The following is a 15,420-nucleotide window of genomic DNA, read 5'->3' on the forward strand; positions in this document are numbered from 1 at the left end:
ATGTCCTTACTACACAGTGGTAGCTTGATACTATGTTAACTAGCATGGCTCCATCCTGTGGAATCATGGTATTTATAATTTGTTGAGGGGATTGGCATTCTCCTTGAACTAGAGCACTAAAGCTCCCTTCCAAAGAATTCCAAATATCTCACCAAACTATAAATCCCAGGAGTGAAAAGGATGGAGCTGTGGGAATTAAAGTGATATTAAAGTATGTTGTAGTACAGTCATCTTCTTCTTTTACTCCTTATTGTCCTACTCTCTTTCCTTCACTCTCATTTTTTTACTTGCATAAATAGTTTCCCTTCAAATAGAATAAATAAAGGAAATGGGAACATTTTCTACAATTTTATTTCAACTAATTGGGATTCTGAAGGGAAGTCTTGAATGTTTTAATGCTCACTGTTATCACTGTTTTGTTTTGTTTTACTAACATTCTTTTTCCTACTCAAGTTGTCAGTTTTGTCCCATAACAAAATAAAGGGTGCATATTTTTTGAGCTCTGCACTCTTGCCCAGGTTTCTTTTGGGTTTTTGTTACGTAGTTTTAGAGGAACAAATCCCCCTAGGGAAGAATGTTTGTTTCTGGTTTTAAAATTCATTTTGATGTGTTCTGAATGGAAATTGTGGTAGTCTGATTTAGTTTATTATTAAAAGAAGCATAAATCATTCGACCGTTGCAGTAAAATATATTGCAAGTATTATATAGAAATTCAGTTCCAAATTTGTATCTTACGTCCACTGCCTCACAAGTTTTTTTCTTTTTTCTCAAAAAAGTGAATTGTAAATTAATGTCTATAGAAAAGCAGAAAGCATTGCTGGAATTTTATTTAAAGGCATTTTCTGTCTTTTAAAATCAGATGTGGTATCTTATTTTAGCATATTAAAACTACTATGGCATCAAATGGAGAAGGTATCTCTGTCTGTAACCAGCCCTTGCTTCTCTGGCAGTGAAAATAAATTATGGGTGTATAATGAAGATGTGGGAGAAGCTTTGCGGGCTTATCAAGGAGACTAATAACAAGACGGACATTTTTCTTTCTTGAATAGATAACTAACAAATGGTTGTCTGTGGTTTATGGGCTGGAATGGGTTTTATGCCAGCCCAAATGGTTCAAAGCCAAATATGGCTGGGTACTGTTCATCTGAGAAACATGCTGAGCAAGGAGAAGAGTGCAGAATGCAATTGTTCAGTCGGAAGCATCTTTCACATTGAAGCAATAGCTTTCATGACCAACATATGTATAATGTTGGCTACGGCAGCATTGTGGTGCTGGCACTCAACATGAAATCCCATAGGCATAAAGCCATAATCTCAAAAAAGAGACCAGCGATACAGGCAACTGTACATAAGTACAAAGCAGTTCTAGCAGTTTGCATCTCCACCAGGAATAGGTCTTTGAGGTCTTCTTAATCCCGCATTTAAGGCCAAACCACCCCCAAATACTTTGTGCTGCAATGTGATCACTCAAAATATTGCTAAGAAAATGCTGCCTCTCATTTATTTATTTATTTATTTATTTATTTATTTATTTATTTATTTATTTATTTATTTATTTATTTATTTATTTATTTATTTATTTATTTATTTATTTATTTATTTATTTATACATACCCCGCCCATCTGGTCTACAAGACCACTCTAGGACTGCAGCTTAGCTTGGAGGCAATATGTAAACCTGTGGCTAAGAGATATCATCGTCCCTGTTTATCAGAAGATCCAATGTTTTTGACTCTGCTACTCCATTTGATTTTGGAGAGAGGGCAGTACAGTCTGATTATGGCCTGTCATTTGTGCAGTTCAAGCAGTCCCAAAAGAGGATAACGTTGACATTCTTAGCAGCATTAATGTCACCTGAATTGTTGATTCTAATCAATACTGTATTTGCAAAGCTAAATATTCTTTTATTCTTTTCCTTTTCCTTCTAGGATTCCATCTGAGTGGCACAGTAACAGAGCCTGCCACAACGACAGAACCAGAAATGACCTACAAAGTAGCCATCAGCTTTGACCGGTGTAAAATAACTTCTGTGACATGTGGTTGTGGGAACAAAGACATTTTTTATTGTGCTCATGTTGTGGCACTCTCGCTGTACAGAATTCGCAAGCCTGATCAGGTCAAACTCCGTCTTCCTATCTCAGAGACCCTTTTCCAAATGAACAGGGACCAGCTCCAAAAGTTTGTTCAGTATTTGATCACAGCCCATCATACAGAAGTACTTCCAACAGCCCAGAAGCTGGCTGATGAAATCTTGTCCTTCAACTCAGAAATCAATCAAGTGCACGGTACGTTTGCCTAGTTAAAAGCACTTCTGATAAATCACAGAAGTTTAGGAACATTGCTTTTGGGACTAGAACTCCCAGAATCCTCCAGTAAGCATGGCTCCTGGTTGGGGTTTCTGGGAATTGTAGTCTAAAAATAATTTTTAAAGCTTTGCTGGTAATTTTCCAAAGCAGAGGACAACCTGGCCAATGGATAATTTATAGCCAATCGTAAGAATCAGTCAATCAGTATAGTCAGCTCTCTAAATGTTGTGCTTGTTAATGTTCCAGGACAAAAGGCTGTCAGCAGACTTGATCTTTCTCGGAAGGGAAGAGGTGGTAATTAGAGCCAAACTGGCACTCTCCTCTGAACTTTGTAAGTCTTGAGCGCAAATATTATTTGAGCCCAAACGCAAGCAAAGCTTGAAAGGGCTTTTTGGACTATCTCTGAGAATCCTTCAAGGCAGCATAGCCAGTGGCTCCAAGCTCGAAGCAAGATGGAACCCTGACATTCTTCACCTCCCATTCTGTTCTATGAAGTTGTTTGGCCATATATTTCCATATACAGTACTGGAAAATTAAAAAACCCATCTTTACTCTTACTTCTGTTTAGATAGACAGATGGCAGTGTAGGGGATTGAAGGTATAGAAAGGAAAGAGAGCCTGCCTATTTGAGTATGATATACTTGTGATGTTGAGGCCTCTCTGCTAGTCTGGTAGAGATAGAAAGAATGGTGGAATAGTTACTGTTCTCTTTCAATCATTTCATGTTTAAGTACCCAGCGTTGTGTTAAGCCAGATACTAAAGTATAAGAACACATTTGTTGCTGAGAGATATAGGTGGACAAGGTTTCCTCTCCATGCTCAATTTTCCTCTCCATGCTCAAGATCAGGATCTTCTGCTTTGAAGGTAGGAAATACGTAGTACTTTTCTGCAGGCGGGGCTGTATTGTAACTCTTGAGTGTCTTTAAATGCACATGGCCTTCGCAACATGTTTTGCATGGTGTGCTTTGGTCATTCTGTTCCACTGTGATTTGGATGTCAATATGTAATTTAATGTGTGCATATGCTCACCCACTTCAAAGACAGGAGGTGGAAAATCCTGTAGAACAATGGTTCCCAACCTTGTGTCCCCTTCTTGGACTAAAACTCCCAGAAGCCTTCACTATTAGCTGTGCTTGCCAAGATTTCTGTGAGTTATAGTTCAAGAACATCTGGGGATCCAAGGTTGGAAACCACTGCTGTAGAAGATCATTTTCTGCCCCTTTGCAAATCCTCTCCATATCGATTCCCTCCACTCTCACCAAAAGCTCTTGGCTGTGTCCAAAATTGTCTGTTTCTGTAGATTTATATTTAACATGCATAGAGATCAGTATGACTTTCTCTAACCCAAAACCCTTTGCGTGTGTTAAGACTATAGTTCCCATCATTCCCAACCATCAGAAGGCTAGTTCAAAGCTATGTGATCCTGAGCTCTATAGATTCTATAGTCCAGCTTTCAGAGGGCATTGATGACTGTTTAAATCCCTTATCTGTTCTGTAGCTTCTACAGCTCAAGAGTCCGATGTCTGAACATGTTACCATGTGGGGATTTGTCAGCTGCCATGGTGCTTGCAAAAGGCAGCCAGTGGCTTGTTAACTGTGAAGCTTGTGGGTGGGGTGGGGTAGGGTGGCAATAGAAGAAAACCGTTGTTTCTATTTGTAGATATTTTGAAGTGAGGAGTGATTTCTGGTTTTTTTTTTAAAACCTCAGTTTAGATCTCAGCTAATTATTTTGTAATGATATAACAGCTCAAATTCACATCTCCTCCTCTGAAACATTTTCTCCTTTCTAACTGCCAAAGGCAAAGCCAGTATGCTTGATCCTCAGTGATGACACACAAGATGTGCCTCCGAGGGTAGGATTAAAGATCTCTCATGCTTTGGTATGGATGAGGAAGGGACAAATCCTAAATCAATTGATTTCTCCTCATATGCCATCATTCTGACACAGCTCAGAGAACTGGAGATAGATCACCTGTCCTTCAAGCGGATTTGTATGTTAAATGGCTTCAACATCTGGCACACTTCTTGCCTAGTCCAGTATGGCCTATAATCAGTAATGTATACATGCATGCAGTGGAATCTCTTCATGAGAGTACCCTGGGGAATTAAGGGGTATGAAAAAGGCACAGGACTAAATAAAAGAATCTTGGGCTGAGGAATTTTGCTGTTAAATCTCTAAGGGGAGCAAAGCTGCCAGCTAGAATTAGGAACTTGTGAGCTTGTATTTTTAACCTGCATTTTGATATTTTATTTATAATTTTAACTGCTTTTAAGTTGTTCATACACTTAAGTTGTTCATACACTTCTGCACTTAGTTCAGCTCTGCCATTTAGAATTTATTAGCTCTACCTCTTAACTCTAACCAGCCCTAGTATTTCGGTGTGTGTGTATTACGGTAGTTTATTCATCAGTTATAACCCCTGACTTGTGCTAGAGGCTACCATGTCTTTGTCCTGCTTTCCCCAGCCCCACAGCCAAAGAGAAACTGTAATTTCAAAGCAGGCAATGTGAATGTGTGTGTGAGGGGGCAATCACAGACAAATTGACAGCCTTTTGACCTTAAGAGAGGGGTGTATAAATTCCAAACCATGCTTCAAAGAGGCATGAGACCGTAGCCTTAGAAAACTGACATCAGCTGTCACAGACTTGTACCACCAATTTATGTACATTTTTTCTGCACTAACCATGAAGGGGTTGCGCTAAGCCTGAAGAAGTGGAATTTTCTTCACAAAAACTTCTATTTTGTTTAATTTTAGTGGTCCAATAAAAGGTATCGCCCACTCTTACATCTGTGTAATTTTGGGGACCATATGGACTTTTCTTTGTTCTCCCTTTCCCCAAAGGACCCTTAAGGCCTCCAACATTTCCCGTCATGTCTTGTGGGGTGATATGAGCCCTGACTCCAAGGGGATCCCTCCACTTGGAGAGAATAAGGACCTATTTTTGGAGAATTGGAGTATATTGGAGTACTCTTAAGACCAGGAAAAGCAAAAAGTGTCATGTGTGGGAAAGGAACAAAAGGTTTGTGATTGTGACAATTGTGACTGAATGAAAAATGAGGAAACATGTGCCTTCCAAGGTATTTTGGACTTCAGCCCTCATAAACATCAGCCAACACAACCAGTTCTGTGAGTTGTGACCAGGTGTTTCATGCCTTGGTTCTAGTATCTCCAACCATCGCCATCCAACTCATCTTTCTGTCCTCCATTCTTGTTCCTTGTGTTATGGTCTAAATCACTGTCAGAAAGGAAGGTACTAGTCTTCATCTTAGAGCTTGATCCTTGGGCGACTGCAGTCTCCTCACTTCCAATTTTAAAGGCATTAACATTTTAAAAATTAAACAGAGAATCTGTGTGCCACCTAGGGAGCACTCTGGGCAATTTTGCCAGGATGTTAGAGTCTGCAGAACTGTTTTGGGCCTGGATAAGGCTATTTTTCAACCCATTAGAGACGGAAAGTCACTTCTCTATTTTGAACTTCTCTCCTGATAGATTGCCCCCCCCCCAATATTCCAAAATTGCTGGCCTACACCCTCACAGTGGCTTTTCACTCTTTTATTGTAGGGACACAATAGGTTTGGTTTATTTTGTGACATGGATTTTTAGAAGCAAGTAAAAAAAAATCAACATTGGCTTTTCTTTTCTTTCATTATTGTGTTTTTATAATATCAAATTAGTTGAGTATATCAAAAATAAATTGTAACTGTATTTTCAGAGGCTTGTCATTGATGTGCTATATACTCAGAACCTTTGCAAAATAGACAGTTCCTACTAATTTGCATACAGGTGGGAACAGATTTTGGTCATGGGAAAGAATAACAGAAATGACATACATTTGCTGCTGGGAAAAGACCCTTCCTGCTCTGCTATTTAAAGTGTTTAACTACAGTATTTGGCACCATGAATATGGGGAGAAGATTTTTTCTGATTATGATAAAGACAATTGGCCATTTTGATGCTCTGGGTGATCGTAGGACTTTCCTCTAGTAGATGGGATATAAGTGTGGGGGTTTGTTGATACCATACTTATTGTGACTCCATACCTTTGCTCTTACAATATTTCCCCTGGAGGAGAGTATGTCTTGGGAGGCCTTACAGCCATCTGTGTACACTTAATAGGGTCTTATATATTTTTACTTTGCTTACTTTATTAATGTTACGCTTCAGTTATATAATATTTCATTTACTTTCTTATTGCCTTGATAGTTAATCACATTGTACCTGCTTTAGCTGCTATACTTTAATTATTATTAATATTTTTTCAACTGATTGAATTGTGTGATACTCATTTTAACAATATTGATTAGAGTATGACAGAATAACTTATTTATTTGTTCAGTCATCAAATAAACATATATAAAAAGACAGTTACTGTATATGTAACCAGAATTCATTATGCCTTTTCTGACAGTTTTGGGCTGTGCACACTTTTTAAAAAATCGCGATGTCTCTGAAGGGCACCATGTACTAACTAGTAATCTTCAAATGGGAGTAGAGAGGGCACAAGAAGATTGCATGCAAGTGGATTGAACAAGATAGAAAATGCCCTCTCTAAGTGCTTCTCAACTAGTGGAATCCATACTGTTGGTGGACCACACATGTTAGTCTCTAGGGGAAACAAATTTTATTCTCTCCCAGTCCTGTTGCCCTCTTCAGAGCAGAGAATGCTGTCTCTTACTTGCCTTGGATTATCCATCTGCAACCTTCTGGCCTGTTTGTAGTAACTTGCATCACTCTGGATTTCTGCTAATTGCCTGATCTTCTCGTCCAACAAACTGCCATAAATGATAAATATAACAACAGAAAGAGTGTAGACATACAAACATCCATCTTGGAAAAAGCAGACTTTTTCTTCCTTTCATGGTGGGAGTCAAGTCAGTTCTTTGACAGAGTGATTGGTGGGATGTAAGAAAGGCTGTGTTGGGAACGGCTGCTCCAGCTATTGCTTTCCTTCTTTCCTTGTGTCTTACTGTTCCAGGAATGACCCCTTTACTCACTGAAGTGTAGCAATATGCACAAGGCAAGTAGGTTAAAGTTCAACAGAGCATGCTCCAGGCACCATGATTTTTCATTGTCACCCAGGAATTTCTCTGCACAGAACCAGCCTGGTTCAAGGAACATGGCTTCTGTTTTGTTTTGTTGTTGGTACCAAATGTCAAACATCCAGATGCAGATATGCTGATAACTTCTACAAAGTCACTGTGTTGTCACTGGTCTTTACAAAGCTGCCTTTGAAGCATTTCAAAGGTTTGGAAATTGAATCTGTTTTTTTTTCTCCTTGTTTGTGCAAATTGACTGTAACACAACAATGCAGAATGCTTTCTAATTTCACTGGAGTGCTCAGCAACTGAGTGCTTTATAAACATTGCTTTGTCCTCACCAAGCGCAAACTGCTTTTTTCCTCTTTTCTGTCTGGAAGCTTCAAAAGGCAGGAGGAAGCTTGTCACGTTCTTCGTTTTTGAGTTTAGCTGCTTTTAACTACAGGGATTTTTGTCCAGTGTAGTGGCATTATAATCCTATACAAGGATACAGTTAATTGTCCAGTCTACCAGCATCTCTAGCAGATAAGTTGCATGTGTTGCATTACTAAATGCAAGCATAAAAAGTAAGAGGCGTTCAGTGCATGGGGATGTGGAGAAAAGATTCACAAGTATTCGGTGGAGGAGAGAGGGGGGAAAGACATGAGGCTTTAGGAAAGGCAAACAGAATCCTATTCCTTGGGCAGAATTATTTTTTCTTAATAAGATACTCTGATTGAGCATTTGAGACTCTTGGTCTTATCCTTGGAATGGCATGCACTGCACAGGAATTGCTTGCAATTATCCAGCAATCTTCAGTGGCTGTGTTTATTTTAAAAGAGACATGAGACATCATAAAGAGTTGCTAAAGCAAGATTGTTCTTCTAAGCCAGTCACCCATTAACACTAGTAGTCTCAGTGATCCCTTTTTGATTGTGCTCAGAAGCAGGTGGGCATGCACAAAGAGTCTGTCCCAGCATCAGTCATATGTGCACATGGAACCTCACATATACCAGAAGTAACAGTTCATGCTCAGTGGTTTTTGTTTTTTTTTTAAATTCTCTGTTGTTTCCTTCTGTTCTTTTCTGCTGCTGGATGAAGGGTAAAATAGAATTTTCCACCTAATAGCAAAAGGGTCAGCCATGGATGCTTTTGCCATAGATGATCAGTGAACAGTATGCCATCTAACACCATTCTTGGAGGTGGGAAATGAACAAATTCACACTGCTTGCCCTGTCCTGCCTCCAAATGACTTCTGCTTTTTTCCAAGGTGCTCGGAATACTTATTCTTTCTCTTCCTGTTGCCAAAGGTGGTAGAACATCTAGGCCTGCTAATAGCTCATATTTATTCTCACTTCCTCTGTCTGCCAGTGGCAAGAGCGATCCAGAGTGCAAGGTGCTGATTATCCTCCTTTTGCCTGGCCAGTGAGATCCCCACTAGCTGTAGGTATGTGATGGCATTGTCCTACAAAATTGGTGGGAAATAATGTTTCCTCCGGCCCCACTATAGTTTAGGTTGCCATTTCTTTTTGGTTTTGATTGTGATCCTGAAATTCCTTCTCAGAATTTATTGCTAGTGAGCCTTCCTAAAATAGCAGAGCCACAGACCCTCACTTAGGATTAAATTGCATTGGATCTCTTCTGCATGGACATCTAATATTTCATGATGCCCACTCAGCTTCCTGATTCCATCAAGTGTGTATTGCTTGTAAAATACATGTTCACAGGTTGGGCTGAAGAACTGCATCACCTTAAAGAAAAGTGAATAAAAGGTGATCCGTGGGCAACATGCCCTCCAGGAACATTTTTACAACCCCCTCAAACCCTGCAATGCAAAAATTAAAAAGGCCCCAAAGTGATTTATCTAATCTAGGAGCAGTGTTCTTTTGCTTCGGCACAGATGGGGAGGAGTTGTCAAACCCACCCACACCAAAATCAAAAGTAGAAGTGACTATCTGGACGCTGGCAAATTTGTTTTTTCCATTTTGAATGTGTTTTGGGGTATTCGTATACCTGATGTGGCCAGTGATTGAGTGAGTGATTTAAAATATTTTTACCAAGACGGCTTACATCATTAAAAGACAATATTTAAAGCTGAAAACAATGAGTATACAAAGGTGGCTTGCATCATAAAAGACAATATCTAAAACTAAAAAAATTGGTATTCGAAGGTAACTAGCATCATTAAAAGCTAAAAAAGTAAGTATACTACTACTAATAATAATTTATGCTAGAAAAGATCTAACAAATACCACTCTAAGAAATAGTAAACGTAAGCAATACTAAAAACGCATTCAGAGCAGTAAGGAATAGCAATCTATTTAAAAATCCCACTCAGGCAGCTACCGTAGTCACTCAGGGAAAGCTTGCCTTAAAAGAAAGGTCTTTTCCTGCTTGTGGAAGGCCAGCAAAGATGGGGCCAGTCAAGCTTCCTGTGGGAGAGACCAGCAACAGAGAAGGGACTCTTGTGTTTCACCACCAAATACACCTGTGAAGGAGGTGGGACCAAGAGAAAGGCCTCTCCCTATGATCTTAACACTCAAGCAGACTCATAATGAGAGATGTGGTCTTTGAGATACTTTGGACCCAAGCCATTAGGGCTTTATAGGTTAGAACCAGCAATTTGAATTGTGCCCAGCAATATGAAGATTTCACCTCCAGGCCCGCTATGATTGCCTACCTGTGCCTTATAAAGATGATTTCACTCTTCCAAAACCTGTTAAATTCTAAAGTTACTGAGCAACAACTAAGTATCAGTACAGAAAGATGACCGTGGGAGCTGGAGCCTTAAGACATCAGGAGTGAGCTTGGTTGGGCAACTGTGGCATAGGATGTTCTTCATGTGGTAGAGTCAAGGCTTCAACATCAGGTGATATGATTTTTTGGCAGACTGGAGAGGAGGGGCTGATATTTATCTTGAACCTAACTTGCTTCATGAGCCACTATATGGAGAGCAAATGATGGTCACATTAGAAATATCAGAGTTCTTGTGGCAGAGTGGAATTGGAACTTCCTGCACAGCTATCATTGGCTTGGTTATCTGTTCGGTTTGGAGAACTCTTTGTAGGCTGAGTCATTAATGTACTTTTTCAGTGTGCTTCTTTTCTGTGGCAATGCATTACCTACATTGGAGTGGTATTAGTTCTTCAATAAACATAAAAGGTTAGTTGTGAAAATGCTGCAGAACTAGTAAGTGAAGGAGAATAGTTTTTATTTCTTGTTCATCTTTTAACAATTAGAACAACCATGTCAGAATAACATTTGATGGTATTTTGTCTCCAAATGAAAGCATCTGGATGGACTAACAGGGGACAATAAGCACGTTGTGATGTCCCAAGACATTATTTCTTTCTATTGGGTTTCTCTTGCTACAGGTGCACCAGATCCCACTGCAGGGGCCAGCATTGATGATGAGAATTGCTGGCATTTGGATGAAGAACAGGTTCGAGAACAGGTGAAGCTGTTCCTCTCCCAAGGAGGGTACTATGGTTCTGGGAAACAACTCAATTCCATGTTTGCTAAGGTAGGACAGGTTTCCTTTTCTCCTTCCTCTTTGGTAGAAACTTCGCACCCACCTAAGTTGCAGCTTTGCATTATACTTGTACTTTGCTGCCTTCTTCCCTGTGAGCTCCAGAAGCTGGCTTCTAATACTCCAAACACTGCATCTCTTATTCCTTTCCAAATATATGGGGCTGATTTCAGTTGCTCATTGTCCACTAAAGATGGAGAAGAACTTGGAAATTTTCCCTTTTTTAGAGTTCCAACTCCCAGAATTCCCAACCATGCCATTGTAGCCAGAAAATAAATTTTCTAAACTCTGAGTTAAGGGAGTGCCTTCTGCTTTGTTTCAAGTTATTTTGTTACCAGGTTCAGAGAAACACAAATGAGATTGACATGTACTGTATGGCATTTAATAAATGAAGAAGTATGATCATAACATGGTCTGAGATGCAAAACAGTCACACCCGTGGTATATCAAACTCATCCCTGACATTGTTTTCCCCAATGCAGATCTCTCAGCCGTGCTTTATCATGCAGGATGTTCCAATCATTTTGAGTACATGAGGGCATACTGCAATATTTAGTAGCTAACAAAAATAATTTCCTGTATGCATCAAGTGAAATGACAAAATTGATTGCAATGAAGTGCCAGACATAACCTGACTGGGGAATGTCTATAGTTGCTTTCCACAACTTGGTGCTGCCTATAACTCCCATAAACCCCCAAATAATATCAATGCATCTAGAAAACATAAAATTAGTGGAGGCTGGTTTATTGTTTATGTGTCTGTCAGGGAAAAGTTAACTTATCACATGAATGTTGGTTGCTGTAGTATTACGGGTAGGAGCACTAAGCATGCTAAGGGTGGTATACTAAGCATACATAACAATGAACTGTAGTTTATTCTTACTCTTATGTAAATGAACTTCAGGCTCATGTGCTCATCCCTTTTCCTCTTTTGCACAGCTATGAGATAAAAAGCTTGGATTTCCATACTCGGTTAACTTCCTTTTTATGTTATGTCAAAATCCTCAAACAGGTTAATCTTAAACCTTAAATGTGTTTTAGCTTAACTATGATCTATGTAAACAAGCTATTCTCATAAATAGCATTGGGAAGTTGGCTTATTTTAGTAAATCATAGTTGCAGCTAACTAAAAGTCTGGAATAAATGGTCTCTTCCCCACAATCCCTTAGAAATTTTTATTTCTTCTTCATGGCCTCTGTGAGTACACACTATAGGGTTTAATCTGCACTTGTGCACAGGTTTCTGGAATATTCTAGAGCTTTATCACGTGTTCGCCAGGGCCGCCCCCCTGGTACATGTAGTCCTGGTGATTACCTGAGTTCCTTTTTGCTGCTGCTGAGATTTAATCTCCCCATTCGCCTTGCTTCTCCTTGTTTTTTCTGAAAAAGAAAGTTAGAGTGAAATCAGTAAGAGATTTCAACTGTTTTTTCCTTCTACCAACCCCCCTCCCTTCCCTGTTTTCCCCCTTCCTGCCATTTTATGGCCCCCACAGGGCCATTAAAATGGTGCACCTCATGCCTTAATAAGATTCCCCTCTCTGACAGACACAACTCCTGTCTTTTCTGCCTGGGGGAATAACACCAGCCCTCATCGTGTCAAGCCTGCAGAAATCTCACTAAGCAGGCTCTCAAATTTAGGCAACAGTGCCTTAGGTCTTTCCTTTGGAAATGTTCCCTCCATCCTCAATTGACTTTGATGGAGACCACACCAACTTCCCAACCTCTGGCTACTGCCTCTTCCAACATACCTTCCATCTCTCTGACATACAAACAGACTGTGTGATAAAGCTCTAGAATATTCTGGAAACCTCTGCACAAGCGCAGATTAAACCCTATACAGTAGTACCTCAGTTTACAAAATTAATCCATCATCCGGCATGTTACATAATGCAGAAATTACGTAAACTGAAACATGGATTGCCGTAACAACGGGAGTGGTGCTAGAAATCTCCAGATGCAATGTGTCTTTTTCATACAGCGACCCCCCCCCGTAAAAACCGTAAACCGAGGCATTATTTTTTATGGATTTTGGCTTGTAAACCGAAAATTACGTAAACCGAGGCATATGTAAACTGAGGTACTACTGTAATGTGAATTCACAGGTGACCACTCGAAGAACCAGAGTTCCAGGTAAGTAACCTCTCTTCCTTAATTCAGAAAAAGGTAAATAAACAAAGTTCCTGAGTATTATCGTGGTATGAACCAACAACTCACAGGAGCTCTTGGGAATGAGGAACTTGGAAGCTTAGTATCTCACACAGTTGTTCGATCAGCCTGCACCATGAATAGAGGAATCATGACTTCAGTATTGTCAATGCAGATTCTGCAGGAAGAGTCTAGAGATCACCACCAGCCCTCACATTTATGTTTCCCACATAGCTTCCATATTTATTTAAATATAACACAGTGAAGAATGAAGCAGAACTGCTCCTGAGAATAAAATTATTGAGTATAAACAACTCTGTTTCTTTTTCTGCCTCAGACCATTAGGAATGAAAGTGAGCCCAAGAGGAATGTGTTTAATATTGAAGTATGTATATAGCGTGGTGGCGCTGTGGGTTAAACCGCAGAAGCCTCTGTGCTGCAAGGTCAGAAGACCTGTAGTCGTAAGATCGAATCCATGCAATGGAGTGAGCCCCCGTTGTCGCTTGTCCCAGCTCCTGCCAACCTAGCGGTTCGAAAGCATGCAAAATGCAAAAATGCGAGTAGATAAATAGGTACTACACTGGTGGGAAGGTAAACGGTGTTTTGTGTCTAGTTGCGCTTGCCAAGTGACCACGGAAGATTGTGTTCAGACAAATGCTAGCTCTATGGTTGGAAACAGAGATGAGCACCGCGCCCTAGAGTTGGACACAACTGGACAAATTGTCAAGGGGAACCTTTACCTTTTATATAGCAGAAGTGGAGAAATGGCAAGTTTCTTCCTTGAAGATCAGCAATATCTGTCTACCTTTTGACTCTCATTGAAGAGATCCCCCGACCCACAAGATGTTCTGGTCTTACTGAATAGATTCTGGTTTTGATTAGACAAGATATATATATTAGGAGCACATCCTCACAGCCATTTAGGTAGTACGTTACCAAATTTATTGCCACCCTGTAGAATTATGTTCCACGGAGGTAGTCTGTGGCTACCTTGAAACATCCAAAAGAAAGTCTTTCTTGTGCCTGTTAAATCTATTCACCATATCACTGAAAGTGCCTTTCTTCTCTGCCCCAGGTCCGGGAAATGCTGCGCATGAGAGATTCCAATGGAGCTAGGATGCTGACACTGATCACAGAACAGTTTATGGCAGACCCACGACTTGCTCTTTGGAGACAGCAAGGGACAGGCATGACAGACAAATGCCGACAGCTCTGGGATGAGCTGGGTGAGTTTCTATGTTCTCTCTGGAATTTGATTGGAGAGGTCAATTTGTCCACAAGTTGTGACTGAGGAAGCCACAGAGGGCCCTTGTGGAGCACAAATCTGAAAGGCTGCTTGAATGCTGGGCCCCTGGGTACTGGCCCAGTTAGGAATCATGCACCACTCTATGGGTGGCAGCATGTTTGCACGCAAAGAGGCAGACAGAGTGAGTGAATGAGTAATACTGAGGGGGGAAGAGCCCATTCTAGAAGTGAATTCCCCTCCTCACTTTTAGAAACATAGGAAGCTCTAAACATCTTTCTCATCGTTAATACTTGACTCTCTTTAAAGTGGAAATGCCAATGATAGTGCCTTTGAGTTAAAGCCCATGCTAAGTTATGAAATTGTGATCCCTAATTCACCATCTGCCCTTTCTCCATCTTGTGGACTTTTCTCAGAATGTTTGGGAAAATGCTTTTCCTTCTGTTTTTTATTTGAGTAGAAAATGTGTAACACATGGAGAGATCCATGCCTGCAGCTACTCTCTGCCTTTTAGTAACCAAGATTAGTGCCTCGTATTGCTGGAAGCAATATTGGTTTGTGGGCCATACGTAAGGAAGAGTTTTATGTCTAAACTGTCATAACTTTCATTTGGGAGGTGGTAGCTCCTCCCACCAAAAATGTTTGCATCCATATCTGTCCACAGGTTATATTGAGCCTGGAAGTTAGTTAGTTAGTTAGTTAGTTAGTTAGTTGTCTGTCTGTCTGTCTGTCTGTCTGTCTGTCTGTCTGTCTGTCTGTCTGTCTGTCTGTCAGTTCTCATTCCATGGTTTGAAGGTGGCATGTTTCTGATAGATTACAGTAAGATTAATCATAATTTTCTTATACAGTGGTGCCCCGCATAGCGACTATAATCCGTTCTGAAAAAATCATCGCTGTACGGAATCGTCACTATACGGGGCAAAAAACCCCATAGGAACGCATTAAAACACGTTTAATGCGTTCCTATGGGGAAAAAACTCACCTTTAAGCGAAAATCCTCCATCCGGCCGCCATTTTTGGTTCCTCTAAAGCGAGGCAACACAGCGGGCGGCCATTTTGGAATCGCCGATCAGCTGTTCAGTGCGCTCTCTCTCTCTCTCTCTCTCCACCCCTTGCAGGTCCAGCCTGGGCCTCTCTCTCAGAGCCAGCCCGAAGCACAGCTGATGGGCGGGTGTTTGCA

At 40.4% G+C, this 15,420-nt stretch overlaps 1 protein-coding gene across 3 annotated transcripts in view; it reads left to right on the plus strand.

Annotated features, from left to right (window-relative positions):
• The window catches only part of ZSWIM5 (zinc finger SWIM-type containing 5), a 134,675-nt gene that overhangs the window by 87,797 nt on the left and 31,458 nt on the right, over positions 1 to 15,420 (plus strand). For all 3 annotated transcript variants that reach the window (XM_072997558.2, XM_078392842.1, XM_078392841.1), the window contains 3 exons: positions 1,929 to 2,285; positions 10,699 to 10,847; positions 14,073 to 14,223. In XM_072997558.2, the coding sequence (XP_072853659.2) occupies positions 1,929 to 2,285; positions 10,699 to 10,847; positions 14,073 to 14,223 (657 nt within the window). The remainder of the gene's footprint in view (positions 1 to 1,928; positions 2,286 to 10,698; positions 10,848 to 14,072; positions 14,224 to 15,420) is intronic.

Source organism: Pogona vitticeps, chromosome 4 (assembly GCF_051106095.1).
Source record: "Pogona vitticeps strain Pit_001003342236 chromosome 4, PviZW2.1, whole genome shotgun sequence".
NCBI classification, from domain to species: Eukaryota; Metazoa; Chordata; class Lepidosauria; order Squamata; family Agamidae; genus Pogona; species Pogona vitticeps.